This window comes from Trachypithecus francoisi, unplaced genomic scaffold (genome assembly GCF_009764315.1).
Source record: "Trachypithecus francoisi isolate TF-2019V2 unplaced genomic scaffold, Tfra_2.0 Lachesis_group19, whole genome shotgun sequence".
NCBI classification, from domain to species: Eukaryota; Metazoa; Chordata; class Mammalia; order Primates; family Cercopithecidae; genus Trachypithecus; species Trachypithecus francoisi.
This window is the reverse complement of record NW_022681464.1, coordinates 47,837,376-47,864,577: the sequence shown is the minus strand read 5'-3', so window position 1 is coordinate 47,864,577 and position 27,202 is coordinate 47,837,376. Positions and strand designations below refer to the sequence as shown.

At 41.9% G+C, this 27,202-nt stretch overlaps 1 protein-coding gene across 6 annotated transcripts in view; it reads left to right on the top strand.

Annotated features, from left to right (window-relative positions):
- The window catches only part of FAM210A (family with sequence similarity 210 member A), a 60,579-nt gene that overhangs the window by 31,180 nt on the left and 2,197 nt on the right, over positions 1–27,202 (top strand). For 3 of the 6 annotated variants that reach the window (XM_033178437.1, XM_033178442.1, XM_033178438.1), the window contains 2 exons: positions 9,439–9,939; positions 22,901–23,012. In XM_033178437.1, coding sequence (XP_033034328.1) covers positions 9,467–9,939; positions 22,901–23,012 — 585 coding nt within the window. In that variant the 5' untranslated portion in view covers positions 9,439–9,466. Of the gene's footprint in view, positions 1–2,526; positions 2,761–9,438; positions 9,940–22,900; positions 23,013–27,202 lie in introns of all 6 variants that reach the window. The other 3 variants (XM_033178441.1, XM_033178439.1, XM_033178440.1) reach the window with 2 other exon arrangements.

The window sequence follows — 27,202 nt, the reverse complement described above, 5'->3', positions numbered from 1 at the left end:
TTTCTAATGATGTGGCATTGAACATCTTTTTCTGTGTTTTTTGCCATCCGTAGATCTTAATGAGGTCTCTGTTCAGATCTTTTTCTCATTTTGTAAATGGGTTGTTTTCTTATTGTTGAGTTTTAAGAGTTCTTTGTGTACAGTCACACGCTGCTTCACAGAGATGTGGTCTGAGAAATGCATAGTTAGGCAGTTCTGTCGTTGTGAGAACAGCACAGAGTGTACTTACACAAACCGAGATGGAACAGCCTATTGCTCCTAGACCACAAACCTGTACAGCACAGTACTGAATACTGTAAGCAGTTGTAACACAGTGTAAATATTTTTGTGTCTAAACATACCTAAATGGGGAGAAGGTACAGTAAAAATACAGTATAAAAGTTGATACACCTGTGCCAGGGTACTTACCATGACCCGGAGCTTGCAGTACTGGAAGTTGCTCTGGGTGGGTCAGTGAGTGAGTGCGGAGGCCGAGGGCATTACTATATGCTACTGTGGACTTTATAAACACCGTACACTTAGGCTACACTAAGTTTATTTTTTAAAAATTCTTTACTAATAAATTAACCCTAGCCTACCTTTATTTTTATCCTTATAAGCTTTTGCCTATTGACATTTTTACTTTTATTTTATTTTTTAAACTTTTTGTTAAAAATGAAGGCACAAACACACATTAGCCTGGGCCTACCCAGGGGCAGGATCATCAGTATCACTGTCTTCTGCCTCCACTGTCATCACCACAAACACATGAATATGATGTCACTAAGCAATAGGAATTTTTCCACTCTCTTATCTTTTTTTTTTGAGACGGAGTCTCGCTCTGCCACCCAGGCTAGAGTGCGGTGGCCGGATCTCAGCTCACTGCAAGCTCCGCCTCCTGGGTTTATGCCATTCTCCTGCCTCAGCCTCCTGACTAGCTGGGACTACAGGCACCCGCCACGTTGCCCGGCTAGTTTTTTGTATTTTTTTTTTAGTAGAGACGGGGTTTCACCGTGTTAGCCCGGATGGTCTCGATCTCCTGACCTCGTGATCCGCCCGTCTCGGCCTCCCAAAGTGCTGGGATTACAGGCTTGAGCCACCGTGCCCGGCCTTCCACTTTCTTATCTTACGACACCATCTTTTATGCTGTCCATTGCTGGCTGAAACTGAAGCTATGCGATATGTGACTGTATTGGATACAAGTCCTTTATCATATGCATGTTTTACAAATATTTTCTGCTTAGTGACTTGTCTTTTCATTCTCCTAGCAGTATCTGTTGCAAAGTAGGTGTTTTTTATTTTTAGTGAAGTCCAACTTACCAATTTTTTCTTTCACAGATTCTGCTTTTTGGTGAAGTCTAATAATGTGAGTCTACTAACAAATGTCAATCCTTGTTCTTCTCCAGTATTTTGTTGGTGGTTCTGAGTATTTTAGCTTTCCATATAAACTTTGGAATCAGGTTGTTGATATAAGAAACAGTTTTCTAGGATTTTGATTCAGATATTATTGTTGAATCTGTAGACCATATTGACAAAAACTGGTATCTTAACAGTAGTGAGTCTTTCTATCTGTGAATGTAGACTGTCTCTCCATTTATTTAGACCTTTGATTTCTTTCAGAGTTTGAAAGAAAACAGAGTTCCTTATGTAGGTCTCATACATATTTTGTTTATACTACCTGAGTATTTTTGGAGAGTATATTATTATATAAATGGTATTTTTTAACTTCAAATTCTTATGTATCATTGCTAGTATCTATAGACAGTTAACTTTTATATATTTGATCTTGTAAAATCACTGTACTTGCGTATTAGTTCTAGGAGTCTTTTAATAGATTCTTTTGGATGTTCTACATAGACGGTCCTACTACATGCAATGAAAAGTTTTCCATCTTCCTTTCCAGTCGGGATACTTTTTAAATTTTTGTTCTTGCCTTGTTTCACTAGCCAGGACTTGCAGTGTGATGTTGAATCAGGGTGGTGGTACAGGTTGTCTGTCATCTTCGCCTTGTTCCCAGCCATGGGCAAGCGTCCAGCCTCCCACCATTAAGTATGCGTGAGTTTAGCAATAGGTTTGTTGTAGATGTTCTTTATCAGGTTGAATAAGTTCCCCTCCAAGTTTGCTGAGAAGTTTGTTTTTAATCATGAATAGGTGTTGGGAATAGGTGTTAGATTTTGTCAGGCTTTTGCTCCATCAATTCATATGATCATATTATTTCTTTAGCCTGTTGATATGGTGGGTTACATTGACTGTGATAACCAAAGTGAGTGACTGAGGCAGGTGTCCCAGTCAGTGGAGGCTTATTGGGCCACCTTGAGGGCGTGCCCAGAAAAAACACAAGTTACAGACACATCTGTGGCTGATTTTTTGGTTCTCAGGAGGTTTAGTGACAGGAAAACTTGCATACTTGTGAGGTTTTAGTGCCTGGTGAATGTGCATTTTACACAAGATATGGCGAACCTTTGAAGGAAAAGGGAACAGGGGAAGCAGATGCCTCAGGGAGGGATGAAGGAACTGACGCAGGATATTTTCTTGACCCCTTCACAGGACTTGCGACAGGGGTGCCCTGTTTACTCGGCCTGCCCCACTCAACCCCACACAGGAGGGAGCATGTGAGCAGATGAGCGTGGGAACCGGCCAGCTGTGCCGCCAGCAGGAGCAAAGTCTGTCCGCTGCGCTCCACCCATCACGGGAGAAAGCGTGCATGCGGGTGAGTGCAGGAACCGGCTGCTTTCACACAAGCTGGAGCGAACTCCGTGCAGGCCCTGTGGCAGCATCCAGGTGGGGGTGCCTGCGACCCCAAGGCCCCAGTGGCCGTGGTACGATGCCGCCCTAGCTCCGCCATCTACAGACAGCAGCACTATCCGCTCAGTGGGCCCTTTGGCTAGTCACGTGGGGTGGCCGCCCTCTGCCAATGAGGGTAAAGAGCCAGAGTGACAGCCTTTTTGGGTACCCACACTTGGCACCTCCTGAATTCTTGTCCAGTGCTCAAGAGGAATGAGGTCATGCAGACGATTGAAGGATGGTGAATATGGAGAATTTTATTGAGTGATGAAAGCCTCTTTCAGCGGGGAGAGGAGCTGGAAAGGGGCTGAAAAGGGCAGGTTGCTGTCCCCTGAAATTAAGTTGCCTCTCTGCCTCATCCAGCCATTGTCTCTGAAGTCAAGGTGCCTCTCTTGATGTCCAGCTGATTTTACTGACGCCCAGCCACTTCTCCCCTCTGTCAGCTGAGTCTGGGGTCTTTATAGGCACAGGATGGGGCCGGGCTGTAGGTAGTTTTGGAAAAGACAACAAGACATTGGTAGATAACAAGACATTCAGAAAGAACCAGTTAGGAGAGAGCGGGCACACAGGTTTGGAAATTCTCACTTTGGGCTGTGGGTTTCAGGTTTTTCTGCTTGGACGTGGGCTTTTGCCAGGGACCTGCTCCTGTCTGCCTAGAATTTCTCTGCCTCCTGCCCCTGTCATTGTATCAGAATAATTACTCTCATCTTGTCTTTATTCCGTACCTGGGAAGATAAGCTAGTCATCAGCGTTATCAGTGTGGAGTCTTTTGGAGAGCCGGTTTCTGTTTATCTCCTAGGGAAGAAAGCCTAATGGAGGTTAGTGAGATAGGGGTATATTGAAGGGTGTGTTACTGGTGGAAGGTATACAAAAGTTAGCAGTGGCGAATTTGTACGGGTCTGCAGCAATCTCATTTCTTGCCTCCTCAGAAGAAAGAATTTGACTGATGGGCATAAGGAAGAGAAAGAGACTGAGGCAAGTTTCAGAGAAGTAGTGAAAGTTTTTTCAAAAAAGCTTTAGAACAGGAAAGAAAGTATGCTTGGGAAAGACCCAAGCGGGCATGTGAAGGGTAAGTGCCGTGTTTAACCGTGATCCCAGGACTTCAGAGGCTGACCCACTTCCAGTGTCTTGCACACTTTTCCCATGATTCTCCTTAGGGTGGGCTACCTGCATGTACAGTGCCCTCCTTACACTTGGGAAGTGAGCACGAGCAGTGTGTTTAGGAAGTTGTATGCACGTCCATCTGAGGCTTTCTTCCCTTTTCCTGTGGAGTGCTCCTGGAAGGTCATACTCTGCCATTTTGTCTCTTAATGTGTGTGCCTGGCTCACTCATCCAACACCTGAGATTTTATTGGAAGCCGTTTTTGCTTCTCCCTGGTGCCTGCATTCAATTAACACTTGAGTGTAACAGCTGTGGACCATCAGGAACTGTCCTCTCTCTGGCCCCTGCTGCCAATTTATCACTTTTAGAAAGGTAGTGTGATAATTGCTGAACCATCAGCAGACATCTCTAGTGGGTGGGAGAGAGCCCTCTCCTGCCCCCGCATACCTGTCAAACTACCTGTAACAGGCGTGTGACCTGAACTCAGCTTCCAAGGTTTCGCCAGGGTCCGCTTGGCCAAGAGCTGGTCCATTCAGTCAGTCGGGTGATCACAATTTCCTTTTTATTCTCAGTTGATTCTTAAATGTTGAACTACCTTTGCATATCTGGATTAAATCCCACTGGGTCAAGGCGTATGATTGTTTTTAGACATTGTTGGATTTGACTTGCTAATATTTTGTTGAGGATTTTTACTTTTTATGTTTATAAGAGGTATTGGTCTGTAGTTTTCCTTTCTTGGATTCTATGTAGCTGGTTTTGGTATTAGGGCACTTTTGGCCTCATGGAATGAGTTAGTCTTCTCTGCCTGTGTTTTCTGAATTGTATGATTTTTTCCTTAAATGTTTGGTAGAATTCACTAGTCAAATAATCTGAGCCCGGGTTCTTTCTTTTTTTTTTTTTGGAAAGGTTATTAATTTTTGATTCCATTTCTTTAATGAATAATGAATATAAGATTATTAAAGTCTTTTGTTTCTCCTTGTGTGGGTTTTGGCAATTTGTCTTTTTGAGGACTTGGTCTATTTCATCTAAGTTATCAATTTTGTGGGTGTCAACCTGAAACAAGCTGAAGCGAAATTATTGTAAGTAGAGGGTTTATTTGGGCAAAGCCTGAGGATTGCAACCCAGGAGCATAGACTCAAGTTGCGCTGAATATACACACTTCCTAGCAGCAGTTATAAGCAATGGATTTTTAAAGGCCAAATTGTGGGGGACAGGGAATGAACTAATAAAGAGTTCCTTGTCAGGAATTCTCACTGGTTTACAGACGTAGCATTGAGTTGTTGGCTATGTGTTGGTGAAGCTATAGATTGTGAATTATAGCATTATTAGGTTAATTCGTAGCTACTTATGGCAATAACAAGCAGTTTCAAGAGGTGAATACACAACTCAGAGGAGGTGGGTTGGTGAGGGGAGGTACGGCGTGATTTCGGTCTCATTTTAATGTCTCTTTGGGCCTGATAGTTAAAAATACTTGCATTCCTCAGATAAGATCTTTTCTCACAGGCATCGAGTTAAAGTTATTCATAGTATTCCTTTATTACTTTTTCAATATCTGTGGGATCAGTTATGACTCCTCTTTCATTTCTAATATTGGTCATTTGTTTTCTCTCTTAGTTATCTTGGCTAGAGATTTATCAGTTTTATTCATTTTTTTCCCCAAAGAACTAGGTTTTGGTTTTGTTGATATTTTTTGTTTTCTTTTCCTCATGTTCGTTGCTTTCTGCTCTGATTTTTATTATTTCTTTCTGCTTGCTTCTCTTTTCTAGTTTCTTAAGGAGGTAACTTAGCGTATTGAGTATAGATCTTACTTCTTTTCTAGTATGTGCATCCTTCCTGTAAGCTGTTGATGAAAGAGTCAAACTCTGTGAAATGTTTAAGGAGGTTTATTTTGAACCAAATATGAGTGACCAAGGTCTGAGACAGTCTCAAGAAGTTCTGAGAACACGTGCCTAAGGTGACTGGGTTACAGCTTGGCTGTAAACATTTTAGGGAGGCGTAAGACATCAATCAGTATAGGTAGGGTATACATATACATTGGTTCCATGTGGAAAAGCAGGACAATTCAGAGTGGGGACATATGGGTCATAACTGGATTAAAAGATTTTCTGATTGGCAATTGGTTGGAAGAGTTATTATCTAAAGACCTGGAATCAATAGAAAAGAGTGTCTGAATTAAGATAAGGGTTGTGGATACCAAGGTTCTTAGTGCTTAGATGAAGTCTCACAGGTGGCTGCCCTTAGAGACAATAGATGGCAGGTGTTTCCCACTCAGACCTTTAAAAGGTGCTAGACTCTCAGTTAACCGCTTCAGGATTGAAAAGACCTGGAAGCGGGGTTCTGATTATGTTAATAGAGTCTTTACAAATACAGTTTTTCTCCACCAAAAAAAAAAGGCTTTGCAGGATCATCATTTCAAAATATGGCAAAGAAGCATGTTTTGGGGTACAATATTTGGATTTCCTTCTTTATCTGTCATGTGATGTTATGCCAGAGTCAAGTTGGAAAGTAGCCATTTATATAGGGTTAAATAAAACCCCTTTGGTGAAATTTCGTGGTTTGCAGGGTGTGACTCCCCAGACCCCTTAGACAGGAATTTGGGCAAGAGGAAAAACGTCAAAGTTTAGTCCTCAAAGCACTGCTTTGCTGTATCCCACAGATTCTGTTAAGTTGTATTTTTGTTTTCAGTTACTTCAAAGTATTTTTAAATTTCTTTTTAGAAGTTTGAAGATTTTTTTTTTTAGAAGTGTGTTGTTTAATTTCCACATAATTGGGGTTGGGGCGAGTTCCCAGCTATCTTTATGTTAATGGTTTCTAGTATACTTCTGTTGCAGTTTGAGAACATAACTTGGCATGATTTTCATTTTTTAGAATTTGTTACGGTGTATTTAATGGCCCAACATGGGGTCTGCTTGTTGAATGTTCCATGTGAACTTGAGGGGAATGTATATTCTGCTGTTGTTCAATGTAGTATTCTGTAAATGTCAATTAGATAAAATTGATTAACAATGTTGTTTAGTTTAACTCTGTCCTTACAGACATTCTGCCTGCTGGGTTTATCAAGGTTGTTGACCAGAGTATTGACATCTCTAAGAGTGGATTTCTTTCTTCCTTTCTGTTCTGTTTTCACCTCATTTATTTTGATCCTCTCTTGTTAGGTATATACATGTTTAGGGTTGTTATGTCTTCTTTTCATTATTGTTATTATACAGTGCTCCTCTTTAACTCTAATAATCAAAGAATGTTTGCAGTCTGCTTTGTCTGAAATTAGTTCCTAGTATCACTTTTTTTTTCTTTTCTTTTTTTTGAGACGAATCTTACTCTCTTGCCCAGGCTGGAGTGCAGTAGTTCGATCTCGGCTCACTGCAGCCTCCATCTCTGGGGTTCAAGTGATTCTCCTGCCTCAGCCTCCCCAAGTAGCTGGGATTACAGGCGTGCACCACCGTGCCCGACTAATTTTTTTTGTATTTTTAGGAGAGGTGGGATTTCACCATGTTGGCCAGACTGGTCTCGAACTCCTCACCAGGTGATGTGCCCACCTCGGCATCCCAAAGTACTGAGATGACAGGCGTGAGCCACCGCTCCTGGCCCAGTATCACTTTTTAAAATACTTCTTGGGGGTCTATTTATTTTGCAAGATTTGTAGTTTCCCTTATCAACTCATTTGTGCTGTTGTCAGATTATCTGTGAGAGTCTGTTAGGAGCTGATGTTAATTATTCATTAGGGAGGGATGAGTCGGGATTAATTTTTATTGGTGGATAATTACTAACGAAAGTTTTTATACGATGACAGTTTTTGTTTTGTCAGTCAACTTTGTACACCAGATAAAGAATATTCATGTAAGATGGAGTATCTGTATTTATTGGAGTGCTAATTTATTGGGGGGCTAAATCAGATCTCACTGTCTGTTATTTAGGATATAGTTAAATTATCTGTTCTCAACATGTTAGAAGTAGTAAGGTGGAGCTGGCATTGGGAGTGGGAAGGCTTGTGTGGCACCACCTGATGTTGAAGGAAGGGGACTGATCGACTATATGGCAGTGGCTACTGTAGTTACATTTGCCACTGGGAAAACCTTTGTCTAGAGAGGCTAAGTAATTATCCGCAAGTCTCTATGATTCTTTTTTTTAAAAAAAAGACTTGCAGGGTTGCTGTATTGTCCAGGCTGGAGTGAAGTAGCTGTTCACAAATGCCTATAGCCTTACATACCTGGACTCCAGTGTCCTCCCATCTCAGCCTCCCGAGTAGCTGGAACCACAAGCCCAAGCCACTGTGTCTGGCTGTCTTGTAAATCTTTGTTCTATGCCGATGCCAGATCAAATAGTGAGATATCACCGTACACTTTTTTCTCTCCCCCCATTGATATGAGGGTGGGGAAGAAAATAAATATCAGGCTATCTCTTCTTGCCATTCAATAGCATAAGTGATTTATAACTTGATAACAGTCTGAAGGCATTATAGTGTAAATAATGCTAATATCAACTGTTCATCAGATCTCAACATTTGTAATCATAAATGACACGATGCTCATTAGTTTACAAAAGTGTCTTTACATCAGAAATTTTGTGTAATTCCTGGTAACAATCCTGTAAGTAATCTTCATTTTTAGTAGTGGACCTGGACTTGGAGTCTGAAAGGGAATTATGTAGAATTATATCCCCAAAGCATCAGAACCCAGATCTTATTTTTCCCCCCTACTATACTACACTGTTTCTATAGAATAAGAGACCTCAAAACATTATTCCCCATGGTGCCAGCTGGACTAGTTTACCGTATCATATTTAAATGGTGTGTTTTATGAGATTTTTATTTTATTTTGTTTTTGAAACGGAGTCTTACTCTGTTGCCCGGGCAGTGGCATGATCTCAACTCACTGCAGTCTCCACTTCCTGGGTTCAAGCAATTCTCATGTCTCAGCCTCCTGAGTAACTGGGATTACAGGCGCGTGCCACTATACCCAGCTAATTTTTGTATTTTTAGTAGAGACGGGGTTTTGCCATGTTGACCAGGCTGATCTCGAACTCCTGACCTCAAGCAATCCGCCTGCCTCGGATTCCCAAAGTGCTGGGATTACAGGCGTGAGCCACCGCACCTGGCTTATTTTATTTTATTTTTCTGAGACGAGTCTTGCTCTATCATCCAGGTTGGAGGGCAGTGGTGCGATCTCAGATCACTGCACCCTATGCTTCCTGGGTTCAAGTGATTCTTCTGCCTTGGCCTCCTGAGTAGCTGGGATTACAGGTGCCCACCACCGCACCTGCCTAATTTTTGTACTTTTAGTGGAGATGGGGTTTTGCCATGTTGGCCAGGCTGGTCTCGAAACTTGTGATCTCAGGTGATCCACCCACCTTGGCCTCCCAAAGTGCTGTCGTTACACGTGTGAGCAACTGCACCTGGCCTTTATGAGATTTTAAAATTACACTGTGCTTAAACTGTATACCCTAACATCAGTTTTTGTGGAGTATGTAGCAGTGTCTCTTTTTACTTCCTGATGGTTAATGATTGATTTTCAAATGAATTGATTTAAAACGGAAGCCTCAGTATTACCTAATTTTTTAAAAAATTGTCTTTATAGAAGCTGAAACCCATCAACACTCTTCAAAATGCAATGGAATGTACCACGGACTGTGTCTCGACTGGCACGCAGGACATGCTTGGAACCACATAATGCTGGTCTTTTTGGATGCTGTCAAAATGTAAAGGGACCTTTACTTTTGTACAATACTGAATCCAAAGTGGTTTTGGTACAAGGCCCTCAAAAACAATGGTTGAATTTATCTGCTGCCCAGTGTGTTGCAAAGGAAAGGAGGCCATTGGATGCTCATTCACCCCAACCAGGAGTCCTTCGCCATAAGCAAGGGAAGCAACATGTTGCATTCAAGAGGGTTTTTTCATCCACTGGCACAGCTCAGGGAACTCCAGAAAAAAAGGAAGAGCCTGATCCTTTGCAAGACAAATCTATTAGTCTTTATCAACGATTCAAGAAGACATTTAGACAGTATGGAAAAGTTCTGATTCCAGTGCATCTAATAACTTCTGGTGTTTGGTTTGGAACATTTTATTATGCGGCCTTGAAGTAAGTTTTTGATTAGTTGAATGTCTTTCCTTGTCTTACTAGAATATTAATCTTTTTCATTGTACTAATGATAGCTTTAGATTTTTAAATGCTTTGAAGTGTTTCATCCATAGAGGATAACTTTTTCATAGCTTTTTCACATTTTAATAATAATAGCTAATATTTGCTTCCTGTTTGGAGCAAGCGCCTGGTGTAATTTTTAACTGTTTCATCTTATTTAATCGTCCCAGCAACCATATAAAGCAAGTTACAGAATTACACCCATTTTATGAATGAAAAAACAGATTATTAGCCAAGGAGAAGTAAAAATAGTTCAGCTTTTCCCAAAATAACTCAGCTGCTAAAAGCGGTGCCTGGACTAAAAACCCAATTAGGTGTGTCTGATCCCAAAGCATACACTCTCCTGTATGCAGGTCTCATCCTGGCTTTCAGGAGAGCACAGACATAAAATACAATTTTCAGAAATTTGACGGCACCATGACTCCGTAATTATATATTTCTTAGAATGTTCATAAATATGAAAAGATATCTATTTTGCCATGTGTATGATTTTGGTGGGAAATTGCAAGATTTTCTGAAAGCCCGGCTAATCTGTTTGCATTGATATTACTCAAGTCCAGTAAGTGTCAAGGAAAGGTCTTTTGTTCTGATCAGAAGTGAATCTGGTAGGTCTAGCCTCCCAGTGTTTTGAAACATACAATTTTAAGTGCGTCTCTCTTGTTAATACTGTGCCTTCCCCTTACTTAATAAGGTAAGTTATTTGCTTCACACTGCTTTAGGCGCAGGAGGACCAGTGATTTCCCATTTCTGCCACTAGTTGACCGAGTGCCCGTTCCTCTGTGTCTGGGCCTGGTGTGCATGAAGGACTTAAACACTTCAGTAAACTCTCCTAATGGGTTGAGAATTACTTTATACTTTCCAGAGTTGAGTGGTTTTCAGTGCTTGATTATATTTAACGGCTTGATATCAAGACATTAACAAATTATGGTTAGTGTTGTACATAAAGCTCACTCCTTAGAAGCAGCCTATTGCAGACTAAGCTATAATTAACTCTTCCAGGGTGATGGAATAGAAACTACTTATTTTTGGGAACACAGGATTACATAGGTTTCTTGACAAAATTTCTGAAAGGATTTTTTTTCACCTTGTGTAATTGATGCTGTTCTGTTTCACTTTGTATCTTTACATTATGTTCCTGTTATTTAGTTATATCCTTCTTTGTTGCATATCATTTTCTTTAAGAATTGTATCTTTACTTGCAGAAGATTCTTTAGGTGTATATTGTATGGAATTGTTTCTTGGTTTATTAATGACATTTTTGTACATGTTTAATATTTATAGAAGTCTTCAAAACTGCCCTTGGTTTTTTCACAGAACATAAAGTTACCATTTTGATCAAAAGTTATTGTAGGCATTCAGTCCTGTTATGTAATGAATGGATTTCTACATACTAAATTTTCTTTTTTCAGTCATGGAGGATTTTTGTGATTCAGTCTGTGAAAGATGACATGAAAAATACTTCTTTCTTTTGCTCTCGTCAGGTTGCCCATGTATGATAAGGCAAGGCATTCCACCTCCTGGCTGGCCTGAGAGGGAGAAATTCAAGCTTTTAATTAATTGAATATGAGATTCTCATTTAGGTTATTAAGAATAATGTTTTTGTTCCTTTTACTTTTCCTTATTCTTTTTGGTAAAAGTTCTGTCACTGAAAAAGTAAGACCCAGAATAATCTAGTGATCTTAATAATGCTTAAGATTTCTTCAGTGCTGTGTGGCACCTAAAGCAGTTGTGGGTGATACTCTGCCATCCCCTGTAAAATGCAACTTTCTTAGTTTTGTTTTCCCCCCTCCTTTTTTGCAAAATGCTTATATGTAAACATGGTGGTACAACTATCAACTTTAAAATAATACCCTTCCCCATTACACCTTGCTTTGGGGCTATTAGTTAGCATAGGAATCTGGTTGCCAGACCACCACTACTACCTGCCACGACCACTGTGTCAATTCTGTCATAGCATCACGTAGAGAATTTATAATGGACAGGATAAATTGCTTTCCAGAACAGTCCTCCTTGAGGTTTTTATTAGATCCTTCAAAATGTGAAAGTCGATTTGTTCTAAATGAAGATCTTAATCACAAGTAATGCTTTAAAAAATCAGACTAATGGATGAAAGAAAAAAGAATTAGAATATTTTTACTGTAGGATGATTGTATTGTAAAAATTGAAGTTGATTATACTAAATACAGATTGTCAGTTCACCTGACAAGAAGCTAGTTATATTTTAGTGTTGTTCGTTTGTTTGTTTGTTTTAGCTGAAAAAAGTTCTGTGTTATTTGCTTGTTGCCTATTACTGTTCAAAGAAAGGGAGAAAACTAGGTTGTAGCTGGAAAGACAGGCATTTGACGTCATGCCTTGTTACTGACCAGTGTTTGTCTTAGTTACTCTGACAGGTCGCGTTACTGCCTTTCTAGGCGCTGCAGAGCGAAATGTCATTCTGTATTTAGTTAACAGAGTGATGAAGTTCTCAGGCTTTTGAAATTCTTTATTTCAGGGAGTTCTAAATTGTGCATGCTAATAGATTTTATTTTAAAGTGAGCTTCGTTGCCACTCCTATCTGGCAAAGCCTTGTAGAGATCTGATGTCCTCTGTCCGGAGGGCTGTAGTTTGGTCAAACGTGGCTCAGCAGTGGTGGTGTGGTTCCTGCATTTAGATGCCTTGTGTTTGCGACCTCAAGTTCCTGAAGTTACAGACCCACTCTGAGGCAAAACCCTGATTGATTTCTACTGCACTGTGTCCAGGCGGCGAATGTGCCGTTGTCCTTGTGTGTTTCCTCCTCTGTGGAAATGGTTGTAAAGCTGGCAGTTTGTCAAGCACAGATTCCTGGCTGGCTGTGGGCAGTTCAGAGTAGAAAGTGACAAACAATAGATGTTTCTGTTTGAATCAGACCCTCATTAATACTTCACATTCAGTACTTCCAGGGGAAATGAAAGTTATTTTTAAGAAAAGTCATCAAATCAACAGAAATAAGTGGGGCCGGGCGCAGTGGCTCCCGCCTGTAATCCCAACACTTTGGGAGGCTGAGGTGGGTGGATCACCTGAGGTCGGGAGTTCGAGACCAGCCTGACCAACATGGAGAAACCCCATCTCTACTAAAAATACAAAAATTAGCCGGGCATGGTGGTGCATTACACTACAGGATTACAGAGCCTGTCATCTTAGCTACTGAGGAGGCTGAGGCAGGAGAATCACTTGAACCCAGGAGGTGGAGGTTGCCGTGAGCCGAGATCATGCTGTTGCATGCCAGCCCAGAGCAAAACTCCATCTAAAAAAAAAGTGGAACTAGATGTTTGCTTCTTTTTCTGACAAAGGACACAAGCCAGTGACGATGCAGTCAGTTTGTTCCTGGAGTCTCAGTCCATTGTTGTATGATCTTTTATTTTTTAATTTTTTATAGAGACAAGTGTTGACAGTGTTGACACCGCGCCTGGCCTAAACCTTATGTTAATGAGATTCAGTTGTTATCTAGAAAGAGATTTGAAAAAGAATTGAAACTGAAGATAGAAGAAAGAATGAAGGTAGAAGAAATGAGATTGGACTCATAGTTTATTTTTTAATTTATCTGTTTAAAGTTTCCTTACGTTGTTCTCTTTTCCTCTGACTTCTGATGATAAGTAATTTTAATAGTCCTTTCTTGAGGACGATCAGCCATGTCTGCTGAGGGTGCTCCCTGGCTGCTTAGTATTATGATGAAGTCACAGAGTGGGACATCTTTTCCCTAGTTAATATTAAAAATAGATTCAGAATTTACCATTACCGTAATCATAATAGATCTAGGCAGTGCTCTTTCTTAATGACACAGGGAAAGCTGCTTTTACAGTGGAGGTCTACGGGCCCTGCCTTCACCAAGAGGCAAACTCAGTAATGCTAATAAGGGAGAAGACCACCCCTCATATTGTCTTATGCCCAATTTCTGCTTCCAAAGAAAGAAGTAAAAACTAAAAGACAGAAATGAAATCCACAGGCAGACAGCACGGCGCCACACCCTGGGCCTGGTGGTTAAAGATCTACCCCTGACATCATTGGTTATGTTATCTGCAGATGACAGACATTGTATGGAAAAGCGCTGTGAAAATCCCTGTCCTGTTCTGTTCGGTTGTGATAACCAGTGCATGCGGCCCCCAGTCACGTACCCCCTGCTTGCTCAATCGATCACGACCCTCTCACGTGGACCCCCTTAGAGTTTTAAGCCCTTAAAAGGAACAGGAATTGCTCACTCGGGGAGCTCGGTTTTTTGAGACAGGAGGCATGCCGATGCCCCTGGCCGAATAAAGCCCTTCCTTCTTTAACTCGGTGTCTGAAGGATTTTGTCTGTGGCTCGCCCTGCAACATTTCTTAGTTCCCTGACCAGGAAGCGAGTTGATTAACGGAGGGTTGAGGCAACCCCCTTAGGCGGCTCAGGCCTGCCCTGTGGAGCATCCCTGCGGGAGACTCTGGCCAGCTTGAGCGATGCAGATCCTGAGAGTGCTCCCTGGTAGGCAATTGCCCCGGTGGAATGCCTCGCCAGAGCAGCACATGGCAGGCCCCTGCAGAGGATCGCCACAGTGGCTGAACACCGGGAAGGAACTGGCATTTGGAGTCTGGACATCTGAAAGTTGGTAAGACTGGTCTTTGAAACTTGCCCACTCCGTTTGAGTGGAAGCGTGGCCTGATCACCCACGGCATGCCTGTACTGGCACTTTGGTTTTTGTGTTTGACTTGACTTGGATTGCTTGATACTTTGATTTTGGTTTTGAGCTGGCTTGGATTTCTTGATACTCTGATTTTGGTTTTGATTCTGGTTTGGTGTAAACCGTAGAAGTGTGTGTGCGCCCTTTTTTTGTTTTGTGGTGTGTGTGTTTTGTCTTGAAGAATGCGTGAGGCACAAAGTAAGCCAACTGTGCTAGGAACTATGTTGAAAAATTTCAAGAAAGGATTTAAGGGAGATTACGGTGTTACTGTGACAGCAGGAAAACGTATAACTGTGTGTGAAATAGACTGGCCAGCATTAGAGGTAGGTTGGCCATCAGATGGAAGCCTGGACAGGTCCCTTGTTTCAAAGGTATGGCACAAGGCAACCTGTAAGCCAGAGCACCCAGACCAGTTCCCATACATAGACACTTGGTTAGAGCTGGTTTTAGATGCCTCCCAACCCCCCACAGGGGTTGAGAGAACAGCAGCATAAGCGGCTGGCAGAGGCAAGGACAGACCAGCAGAGAGAGAGAGAGGAAGGAGACAGAGAGGAAAAGAGGCAAAGAGAGTGAGAAAGAGACAGAGAGACAAAGAGGCAGTCAAGGAGAAAAAGAGAGAGGAAGAGACAGAGGCAAAAGGAAAGTCAAAAAGAGAAAGACAGAAAGTCAAAGAAAGAGAAATATACAAGTAGTTAAAAAAAATTAAAAAGGGATGATTTAACATTAACCACTGAAAATTCCCTTAACCCAGAAGTTTTCCTAACAGGGCATCTAAATCTTAATTACCGTGCAAAGGTCCGACCAGACCTAGGAGGAGCTCCTTTCAAGACAGGATGATCGATGGTTCCTCCCGGGTAATTGAAGGAAAAAAAAAAAAAAAAGCCATCACTACTGAGTTAATTTGGACAAAATAAGGTCTTATTAATAGCAAAGGATAATTAAAATCCCTGACTTACAAGGTTTTCAACAAAAGTAAAGTTTGCTAAGAGTTAACAGGGTGACCTGTATTATGGTAACTTCTGATCTTGTGGCCTTAGACAGTCTAGTCCACCGACATAAAGAAAGTTCGCTTTGGAAAAGAATGGTTATCATCTTCAAAAAAACAAAGCGGGGTGGGGGGGGCAGAGTTTATGTAAAAAGAGTGTTATATAGTTAATTCTTGTCCTGAAATGAATTAACTGGTTGTTTAAACAAAGAAATGTTTGTATTAAGTCAGAAAGTTGCGGCATTTCAAAGAATTGTCTGCGAAAGTCATGAAAAAGAAAAGTGTTAAAAAAGGAATTAATGCAAGAAATGTTGTATAATATAAAAGTAACTAGGCCTCCTTAGTATACAACTATTGAAAAAAAAACCAGTTGATGTGCAAGGTGTATAAGGAAAGTAAAATATACTTTTGATAAAAGGATTATAAGGAAGTATAAAAATGTACATTTTTACCTACATTAAAAGGTTAAAAAATTATTGTTTTGAAGGTTTAAGCAAATTTTAAAACTTTAATTATAAAGAAAATTCTGTGTGTAAACATACTAGGTAAAGTTAAAGGGGTATTATCGGTTTTTCTGTGAACTGGACATTAAAGTAAAAACACAACGGGTTTTTCTTAAAGCACTAACCTGCTCTTTAACAAAGATCATAAGAGGTTAAAAAGAGTCTATAAAAATCTTACCTTATGGTCTGACATTAAAAAAAATTGAATAAATATGTATAGAAAGTTTTATTAAAACGAAGTTTAACATTAATAACACACTAATATAAAGGTGAAATTTAGCTTATCTGGTATAAAAATCATACAGGAAGCATTGTCAAATATAAAATGGTGCTTGGCTTCTTTGGTCCAAAAACTAATAAAAATAAGTGCTAAAGGAAATTTCTCAGTAGAAAGGCACCAAGGACTATAAAGTCCACTGCTGATGTTCCCACATTTAAAACAAAAGATCAGTGTCTTAGAAATTACATACTTGGTTTATCTTCCACTTTCCCTTCCCTCAAAAGTAAAAGTCTTTTAGCACATGTACCACCCCTAGAATTTCCGGTAAAACCAGCACCAGCCTGAAGATCACGTTCTCATCAAAGGGTGAAAAGAAAGGAAACTCAAGCCAGCCTAGGAAGGACCCTACCTTGTGCTGCTGATCACCAAGACTGCTGTTCATACAGTGAAAAAAGGATGGACTCATCACAACTGAGTCAAGAAAGTGCCACCCCCTCCAGAATCGTGAGCCATAGTCCCAGGGGAAAACCCTACCAAACTAAAGCTAAGAAAAATTTAACTCTTTCATCTATTCTATTACTGTTTCTTCTTTCCTCGCTCTATTGCTGACCATCTAGTTATTAACATAATCAAGTCAATCTCGCCTCAAAGTATTGCATTTAATGCTTGCCTTGTTATACCCTGTGGCCAAGTCAAAGACAGCTCTCTACTTCAGAAAAGTACCTCTGTCCCTCCTGACTCTCCTCAGACTGGGCATTAGTAAATTAGGACCATTTAATCTGGGGAAATTTTGATAAAGACTCCAGTGTTAACCAGGAGTCTTGCTCCCAATATAGAGCTTTTATGGCGTAGTTGGTCCAACATTCTGTGGACCACTAAAGAGCAAGGATGGACTGCCCCAACTGGTTTTTGTAATTTCGTCAAACCGTACATTCATTTTACTAGAGGATCATAGAAGTTAAAGACTTAAAACAAATGTTGGCAATTAAGACAGGATACCAAGATGGAAATGCGTGATTGGAAAGGATCAAATATTCCATCCGCACGTGAAACAAAAGCAGTTGTTATGCTTGGGCACATGGCAGGCCAGAGGCCCAGATTGTCCCCCTTCCAGTAAGGTGGTCCTCCAGTTGACCAGGCATGGGCTGCATGGTAGCTCTTTTCCAGGATTCTAGAGCCTGAAGTGATAAGTCATGCCGAGCTCTCTCTGCTATACCCCAAAGTCTGGCACCCTGCGGGTCAGCCCCCGAGGGCCATCCAGCCTCCGTCTCCCAACACTAAGTTCACTTCGGTTCTCTCATGACAGGGAGGAAACTTGGCGTTCCTTGGAGACCTGAAGGGATGCAGTGAGCTTCAGAATTTTGAAGGGCTTATCAGTCAGTTAGCCCTTATTCATCCCCCAGCGGATGTGTGGTGGTATTGTGGTGGACCTTTACTGGGCACTCTGCCGAATAACTAGCGTGGCACTTGTACTTTAGCCTGTTGGCTATCCCTTTCACCCTGGCATTTCATCAACCAGAGGGAGGAAAAATAAGACATTGTAAAGCGAGAGAAGCCCCTAATGGGTCTTTTGACTCTCACGTCTATTTAGGCACAATTGGAGTCCCACGGGGAATACCAGATCAAATTAAAGCTTGAAATCAAATAGCTGTAGGATTTGAGTCAATATTTTGGTGGGTGACAGTTAATAAAAATGTAAATTGGATAAACTACATCTATTACAACCAACAGCAATGAGCTTTTCACGAGTTAAAAGAAAAACTCATGTCGGCCACGGCCCTGGGACTACCTGACCTGACAAAAAAAGGTTGTAAAGGAACCTTTACAACCTTTTTGTCAGAAAGAGAAAAAATGGCAGTTAGAGTTTTAACCCAGACTGTGGAGCCCTGGCCAAGGTCAGTGGCCTATCTCTCAAAACCACTGGACGGGGTTTCTAAAGGCTGGCCCCCATGTCTAAGGGCCCTGGCAGCAATGGCCCTGTTAGCACAAGAAGCAGGTAAACTAACCCTTGGGCAAAACCTGAATGTAAAGGTCCCCCGTGCTGTGGTAACTTTGATGAATACCAAAGACCGTCATTGGCTAGCAAATGCTAGATTAACCAAGTACCAAAGCTTGCGATGTGAAAATCCCCACATAACCACTGAAGTTTGCAATACCCTAAACTCTGCCACCTTGCTCCCGGGATCACAGAGCCCAGTTGAACATAACTGTGTAAAGGTGTTAGACTCAGTTTATTGTAGAGGGCCCAACCTCGGAGACCGTCCTTGAACATCAGTAGACTGTGAGCTGTACGTGGGTGGCGGTGGCTTCGCCAGTGCCTGCAAAGTGACTCTGAAGAAGATGACAAGCCCTGCTCCAGTCACACTCGGAAGCTGACTGTTCCACACACGGCTGAAGCATGAGAAAATTCATCACGGGATTCATTTTCCTTAAAATTTGGGCTTGTCCGGTAAGGACTTCAGCTGACCTTCCTCAGACTGAGGACTATTCCCAGTGTGTACATCAAGTCACTGAGGTAGGACAAAAAGTTGCTACAGTCCTATTATTTTATGGTTATTATAAGTGTACTGGGACTCTAGAAAGAACTTGTTTGTATAATGCTATTCTATACAAGGTATGTAGCCCAGGAAATGACCAACCTGATGTGTGTTATGACCCATCTGAGCCTCCCGTGACCACAGTTTTTGAAATAAGATTAAGGACTGAGGACTGGTGAGGGCTCATAAATGATACGAGTAAAGTGTTAACCAAAATAAAAGAAAAAGGGGTGTCCAAATAAGTCACCTTGAAGTTTGATGCCTGTGCTGTCGTTAATAGTAACAAGTTAGGAATAGGATGTGGTTCTGTTAATTAGGAAAGAGGCCATATGGCAGAAAATAAGTACATTTGTCAGAATTAGGACTGTGTGGGAATGAATGTGGATACTGGTCTTGTGTCATTTAGGCTACTTGTATAAAAAATGAAGAGGATCCTGTCCACCTTCAGAAAGGGAAAAGTGGCCCTTCCTGTACCAGTGGTCTGCGTAACCCCTTAGAACTAGTAATAACCAACCCCCTTGATCCTCACTGGAAAAAAGGGGAGTGTGTAACCCTAGGAATTGATGGGGCTGGACTGGATCCTCGAGTAGATACCGTGGTTTGAGGAGAAGTTTATAAACGCTTTCCTGAGCCAGTATTTCAAACCTTCTATGATGAACTGAATGTGCCAGTACCAGAAATTCCAGGAAAAACAAGAAATTTGTTTTTGCAGTTAACTGAGCATGTAGCCCAGTCTCTTATTGTCACTTCATGTTATGTATGTGGAGGAACTGTAATGGGAGATCAGTGGCCATGGGAAGCCCGAGAATTAGTACCTGCAGACCCAGTTCCTGATGAATTCCCAGCTCAAAAGAATCACCCTGATAACTTCTGGGTCCTAAAAGCCTCAATCATTAGACAATACTGTATAGCAGGAGTGGGGAAGGACGTCACTCTTCCTGTGGGAAGACTCAGCTGCCTTGGGCAAAAACTGTGTAATAACAAACACAGCCACCCAGTGGAGTTCAAACCACACTGAGAAAAATCCGTTTAGTAAATTCCCAAAGTTACAAACCGTGTGGAACCACCCGGAGTCCCACCGGGACTGGACAGCCCCCACTGGATTACCCTGGATGTGTGGGCATAGAGCTTACACCAGATTACCCAGCCAGTGGGCAAGGTAGTTGTGGTATTGGCACTATTAAACCATCTTTCTTCCTACTGCCCATAAAGACAGGCGAACTCCTGGGCTTCCCTGTCTAGGCTTCCTGTGAGAAGAGAAGCATAGCTATAGGAAATTGGAAAGATGATAAATGGCCCCCTGAGAGAATCACACAATATTATGTGCCTGGTCCTTGGGCACAAGACGGCTCGTGGGGATACCAGACCCCCATTTGCATGGTCAGCTGAATCGTATGGTTACAAGCTGTCTTAGAAATAAATACGAATAAGACTGGCAGAGCCTTGACTATTCCGGCCCGGCAAGAAACTCAGATGAGAAATGCTATCTATCCAAATAGATTGGTTCTCGACTACTTGCTAGCAGCTGAAGGAGGGGTCTGTAGGAAATTTAACCTTACTAATTGCTGGTCTACACACAGTTGGTCAAGGGCAAGTAGTTGAAGACATTGTTAGAGATATGACAAAACTAGCACATGTGCCCGTGCAAGTGTGGCATGGATTTAATCCTGGGGCCGTGTTTAGAAAATGGTTCCCAGCGCTAGGAGGATTTAAAACTCTTACAATAGGAGTCGTAATAGTAATAGGAACCTGCTTACTGCTCCCTTGTTTGCTACCTGTACTTCTTCAAATGGTAAAAAGCTTCATCACTACCTTAGTTCACCAGAATGCTTCAGCACAAGTGTACTGTATGAATCTGTCGATCTGTCTTGCAAGAAGACATGGGTAGTGAGAATGAAAGTGAGAACTCCCACTGTTGAGTGAAGTTCTCAAAGGGGAGGAATAAGGGAGGAGACCACCCCTCATATTGTCTTATGCCCAATTGCCTTCAAAGAAAGAAGTAAAAACTAAAAGGCAGAAATGAAATCCACAGGCAGACAGCCCGGCGCCACACCCTGGGCCTGGTAGTTAAAGATCGACCCCTGACCTAGTTGGTTATGTTATCTACAGATTACAGACATTGTATAGAAAAGCACTGTGAAAATCCCTGCCCTGCCCTGTTCTGTTCTGATTACCGGTGCATGCAGCCCCCAGTTGTGTACCCCCTGCTTGCTCAGTCGATCGCGACCCTCTCACGTGGACCCTCTTAGAGTTGTGAGCCCTCAAGAGGGACAGGAACTGCTCACTCAGAGCTCGGCTCTTGAGACGTGAGTCTTGCCGATGCACCCAGCCGAATAAAGCCCTTCCTTCTTTAACTTGGTGTCTGGGGGGTTTTGTCTGTGGCTCATCCTGCTACACTAAGGATGGACAGACTGACTTTATGTGTCCCTTGTTGTAATGTGTTGAGGTGGACAGTGTCCGTTCTGTTGTTCTCCGGGGGAAAGTACTTAACGTGAATCTCGTCTTGAGGAAACAATCAGACAAACCCAAGTTGAGAGGGGTCCTTCGAAAAGTAGCCAGCCTGCATGCTTCAGAAATCTGAATGTCAAGAAAGACATCCTGCCCTCCTCCACCGTATAATGCTGAGAAGCACTTCTAGAGAAAAGCAGACTAGAGAGACAGGAAAAATAGCCGTAAAGGATATACTGGGACAAATTAGGAAACTGTCATCTAGATGATATATTAACTGTAGACTGTCGTGTCTGTTATACATGTGATGTTTGTGTAGGTGAATGTCTTCATTCTAATTTAGGGATGAAGGGTCACAGTGTCCAGGGAGAGCAAGAGCCATTGTGGCAAAATGTTAATAGTCATGAAACTGGAAATAAAGAAGCCAAGGCTCAGGACTGTTAATAACCAGGAAACTGGAAATGAGGAAGCCAGGGCTCAGGAATGTTAACCAGGAAACTGGAAATGAAGAAGTCACCGCTCAGAATTGTTAATTATCAGGAAACTGGAAATGAAGTCACGGCTCAGGTTGGAGACTTTCTCCGCCTTCTCTCCTGCTTCCAGAAATTTGTTGTGATATATGTTAATTGCTTCTTCACCTGCCTTAAGAATGTTAATAGAGGCATCCTTTTAGAGTAAGTGAAGTTTTCATCAAACCCATAGTATCATTTATTCTTTGCATGATAACACACTAACGTGACGTTAAAATGTCTCTTGCTTTTACAATGCAGTGTTACACATAAAATTACATGTAATTGGCTGGGCACTGTGGCTCACGCCTATAATCCCAGCACTTTGGGAGGCTGCGGCGGGCGGATCACGAGGTCAGGAGGTGGAGACCATCCTGGCCTACATGATGAAACCCCGTCTCTACTAAAAATACAAAAATTAGCTGGGTGTGGTGGTATGTGCCTGTAATCCCAGCTACTCAGGAGGCTGAGGCAGGAGAATCGCTTGAACCTGGGAGTCGGAGGTTGCAGTGAGCCGAGATTGTGCCACTGTGCTCCAGCCTGGCGACAGAGCAAGACTCGGTCTAAAAAAAAAATTAAAAAAAAAAAAAAAAAACCCATGTAATTTTAAAGGTAAAAATTTTAGGTCTTAAAACGTGAGTTGGAGCATTCTAAGGAAGTGGTATTTGGTTGAGGAAACTAAGACCAGGCAAATGATTCTAATCCTTTCTCATACTTTACTTAAAGCTGCTAATTTTATTCTAATAACTGCCTCTTTTTCTAAACATACTAGGATGCCCACATGAAGCAAATAGGAGTTGTAGGCGGTAAGATACCACGTGATGTAATGCTTGTGTGTATGTTGCATTTTGTACATCAGGTAAGATCTTAGAGTAAAGGTAAAGTGCTTGATAATGTAGAATCAACTTTTAAGCAAAATTTAATAAAATTATAGTGTGGTTTTGGTATTTTCAGATAATTTTTGAAAATATCCTTAAAAGTTTGTACATATGAAAGTTACCTTTTTTTTTTTTTTTTTTTTTTTTTTTGTAGAGGAGTGAATGTCGTTCCTTTTCTAGAACTCATTGGGTTACCTGACAGTGTGGTAAGCATCCTGAAAAACTCCCAGAGTGGAAATGCACTCACAGCATATGCCTTGTTTAAGGTGGGTACTGACTGTGACAAACCCATTGCTCCTCAGACCTCACCAGTGACCCGCTCATTTCCCCATGAGACTCCCTGTTAGTGTCCAATTGTATTTTGTAACTTGAAACACTGTATTTCATCTCTGATATGTCTGGTGAATAATGTAAGATAACACTTTTTTTTTGTTTGGAGGTGGAGTTTCACTCTTGTTGCCCAGGCTGGAGTGCATTGATGCCATCTCAGCTCACTGCAACCTCCGCCTCCCGGGTTCAAGTGATTCTTCTGCCTCAGCCTCCCGAGTAGCTGGGAGTACAAGATAACAAAATAAAGCGGAAGTGAAAATGTGGTTTTAGGAAGAAATGCCTTAAAAATTGGTAGATCATTCATAAATTGCTGTGATCAGATAATTGTTAGACTTGCGTGATTTTCCGTGGTAGTAGTCATCTGTCTGACGTTGCTCCTGTTGATAAATGGAGATACAGTGATTTTAAGATATTAATTGTATTTATTTTTCTTATTCAGTGATCTGCGTGCCACCTGACTCGTTAGCAAAATTTGGCGTTTATTTTACTGTTTTTTGTTTTGTTTTGTTTTCTGTGTGTGGTTTTAAGGAGCAGAGAGTTTAATAGGCAAGAAGGAAGGGAGAAGGAAGAAGCTCCCCTGTACAGGGTCAGGAGGACGGGGCCTCCAAAGCCGAAAGAGGAGGTCCCCTATTTCACTGTTGTTAATAGTTTATCTTTTCTTAGCAAGTAAAATAGGTTTAATCCAGATTGTCTTATAAGCCCTTTTTGGTTAGATTTTAACCTTACATATGTTTCATTTTAAAAGTTGATAATCTTTATAACTCTTCTCTGGATTCAGACATCATCTTTTTTTTTTTTTTTTTTTTTTGAGGCAGAGTTTCGCTCCTGTTGCCCAGGCTGGAGTACAATGGTGCAATCTCAGCTCACCACAACCTCTGCCTCCCGGGTTCAAGCAATTCTCTTGCTGTAGCCTCCCGAGTAGCTGCGATTACAGGCGTGTGCCACCATGCCTGGCTAATTTCGTGTTTTCTTAGTAGAGACGGGGTTTCTCCCTGATGGTCAGGCTGCTCTTGAACCTCAGGTGATTTGCCGGCCCTCGGCCTTGCCAAGTGCTGGGATTACAGACCTGAGCCACTGCACCTGGCCTGACAACATCATCTTGACAGCTTCTGTGCCTGTGGGTCTTTATTTCGGAAGGGAAGACTCACTGTAAATTGTGGAGTTTAGCCATATTAATCTCATTTTCTAAATTGACAAATACTTTTGAGAGTCTGTGAAACTTCTACCTAAGAAGGTGGAAAACACTGAGAAACTAGGTGTTTTATTTTACTTCTGTTGTATAAGAATATCTAAGAATTACAGTTTTATAGCATTACTCAAAAGTAGCATTGTTTCATTCTGTCATCCTCATTAGCATCCTCTGAAATCTTGGTAGATTTCCTCTTTTATTACAGTCTTGATGAGAGGGCTAACAATTGTTGAGTTTTTCTACATTAAAGTGTATTAAATTTAAAAATTATCAAGTTTCTAGTTATGGTGGGTATAATTTTAACCCGAGTAAGTCAAACTATCATGCTGATGTAAACCTTCCCTAATTTAATTGCTCCTTATCCCGCTCCCATAGCATGACAGTTGATAGCACAGTCTGTGCTAGGTGTTCAGTGTTTGTTTTCTCTATTTGATTAGGAGCTCCCAGGAATTCAGAATCATTTCTTCTTTCTTGTTGTTTTTGCGCTGCACCTGGTATTGTGTTCTGTAGGTGAATAAAATGCTCAGTACGTGTTTGTGGAGTTGGGATTGAAAATGAAGCTGGAGGCGTCATGGTAGGAAGACGAGTGCCAGTGGTGTTTCTTCCCCCTCACTATTCCTCTGTGAAGTAGGAGATATGGAGGGGATTCTCCTGTGTGTTATCTGTAACCCATAGTTTCTCAAATAGAACAACAGACACAGATTTTTTGCTTCATCAAGACAAAGCCCCCAGATGCAGTGTGGCCTGTGTGGTCTGGTGACAGCTAGCTGCAGGATGTATTCACTGACTGCCTCGTCATCTCTTTGAAATACACCCAGAGTTTTAGCCTCTACTCTGTGCCAGATACCATTCTAGGTACTGGGAATAAATGAATCAAAGAAGACAGTGCAAAATACCTGCCTCGTGGAGCAGATAGTGTAGTGAGTGATAGTGGGTTGGGGAGACAAGATAAAGTTAGAAATGCACGCACACACAAAGTATGTGCACACAGATGATGGTAAGTGCTAAGAAAGGAAACTAGGGATGGGGGTATGTTTGTGGTATTTGTTTTTCAATGGGAGATGGCACACCTTTCTGAGAAGGTGAGATAGTTGCTCCTCCAAGAGGGAGAAGCATTCCGAACAGAGAAAACCCGAAAGGCAAAGTTCTGAGGCTGCAGGATCCTGGGAGTATTTAAGGGATGCAGGGAAGCCAGTGTGATTGGAATCCGTGAACAGGGCAGAGAATGGCCTGTCATCAGATCAGGAAAGCCTTGTCGGCCCTGCCAAGGACTTCGCTTTTTACCCTGAGGACAGGGAAAGCCACTGGACAATTTTAAGCATCCTGCCTCTGTTCCGTCAAAATCACTTTGGCTCCTCTAAACAGACCATGGCGGGACCAAGGGAAAAGCCAAGGGACCTGGTGTGAGGTGAGGTGATTACAGTACTTGAGTTGAGAGGCAGAAGTGGCCACAAGCCAGGTGGTAGCAGGAAGTAGTTGGATTCTCAATATATTTTAAAGACGTGGTTGCTGGGGTTTTCTGATGGTTTGGATATAAATTATGGAAAAGAAAGAGGGATTGAAGCTTTCTTGTAAGTTTTTGGCCTGGGCAACTGGAAGAATAGAATTGCCATTTTCTGAGATGAGGAAGACTTTGAGAGGAGCAGGTTTGAAGTAGGACAGCTGAAGATCTGAAAGTCAGGTTTGAACATGCAGTCATGTGCCACCCAGTAACATTGCGGTTAACCGTGGACTGCAGACAGTGATGGTCCCATAGGTCCCATGTTTTTATGAATATCATTTTTTTACTATACCTTTTCTATGGTTAGATAGTTTCAGTATACAGATACTTACTGTGGTCTTATAATTGCCTGCTGTATTCGGCTCAGTGCTGTGCTGTACAGGTTTGCAGCCTAAGAGCAGTAGGCTGTGCCTTGTGGCCTGATGTGCAGTACCATCTAGGTTTGTGTAAGTATACTCTGTGATGTTTCACACAACAACAAAATCACCTAATGACACATTTCTCAGAACGTGTCCCTATTAAGTGACTCACGTGCATTAAGTTTGAGATCTTATTAGACATGCAAATCTCCAGAGGTGGTTGTACATACTGGAATTCAGGGGAAAAGTTCAGTCTGGAGATTATAGTTAAGAATCATCCGTGTATAGACGGCACTAAAGACCAGAGAGTGAGAGGTAGAGAAAATAAGAGGTCCAGGGATCGATTGTTGTCACACCATGTTCAGAGGTGGGTGAAAGGGGAGGAATTGGCAAAAATGAGAAGCCGCCATGAACCAGAAAGAAGCCCAGCGAGTTGAGGGCCTGGAGCCAAGTGAAGGGAAGTGAAAGCTGTCTTGAATGGTTCCAGTGGTTCAGGAGCTGGTTCCAAATTGATAACTGGATTTAGTTTTGTAGAGGTCACTGTGACTTTGAAAGCAGGTTTGGTGAAGAGGTATGGGTGAAAGCTTGCTTAACGTGTTTAGGAGAGAAATTAGAGATAGAGCAGACAGCTCTTTCAGAGTTTTGTTATACGGCACACCTATGCGTTTTGTTTTGTTTGAGACAGGGTCTTGCTCTGTTTCCCAGACTGGAGTGCAGTGGTGAAGTCGTAGCTCCCTGCAGCCTCGAACTCCTAAACTTGAGCAGTCCTCCTGCATCAGCCTCCCAAGTAGCTGGGCCTACAGGTGCATGCCACTTACTTCCGGCTAATTATTTTTCTTTTCTTTTACTTCTTTCTTTTTCTTTTTGTTTTAAGAGACGGCAGGGTCTCGTTATGTTGCCTAGACTAGTTTTGAACTTCTGAACTCAAGCAGTCCTCCTGCCTCAGCCTCCCAAAGTGCTGGGATTTGAGGCGTGAGCCATTGTACCTGCCAACACCTATGAAATTTTTTTTTTTTTTTTTTTTTTTGAGAGGTAGCTTCACTCTTGTTGCCCAGGCTGGAGTGCAATGGTGCAATC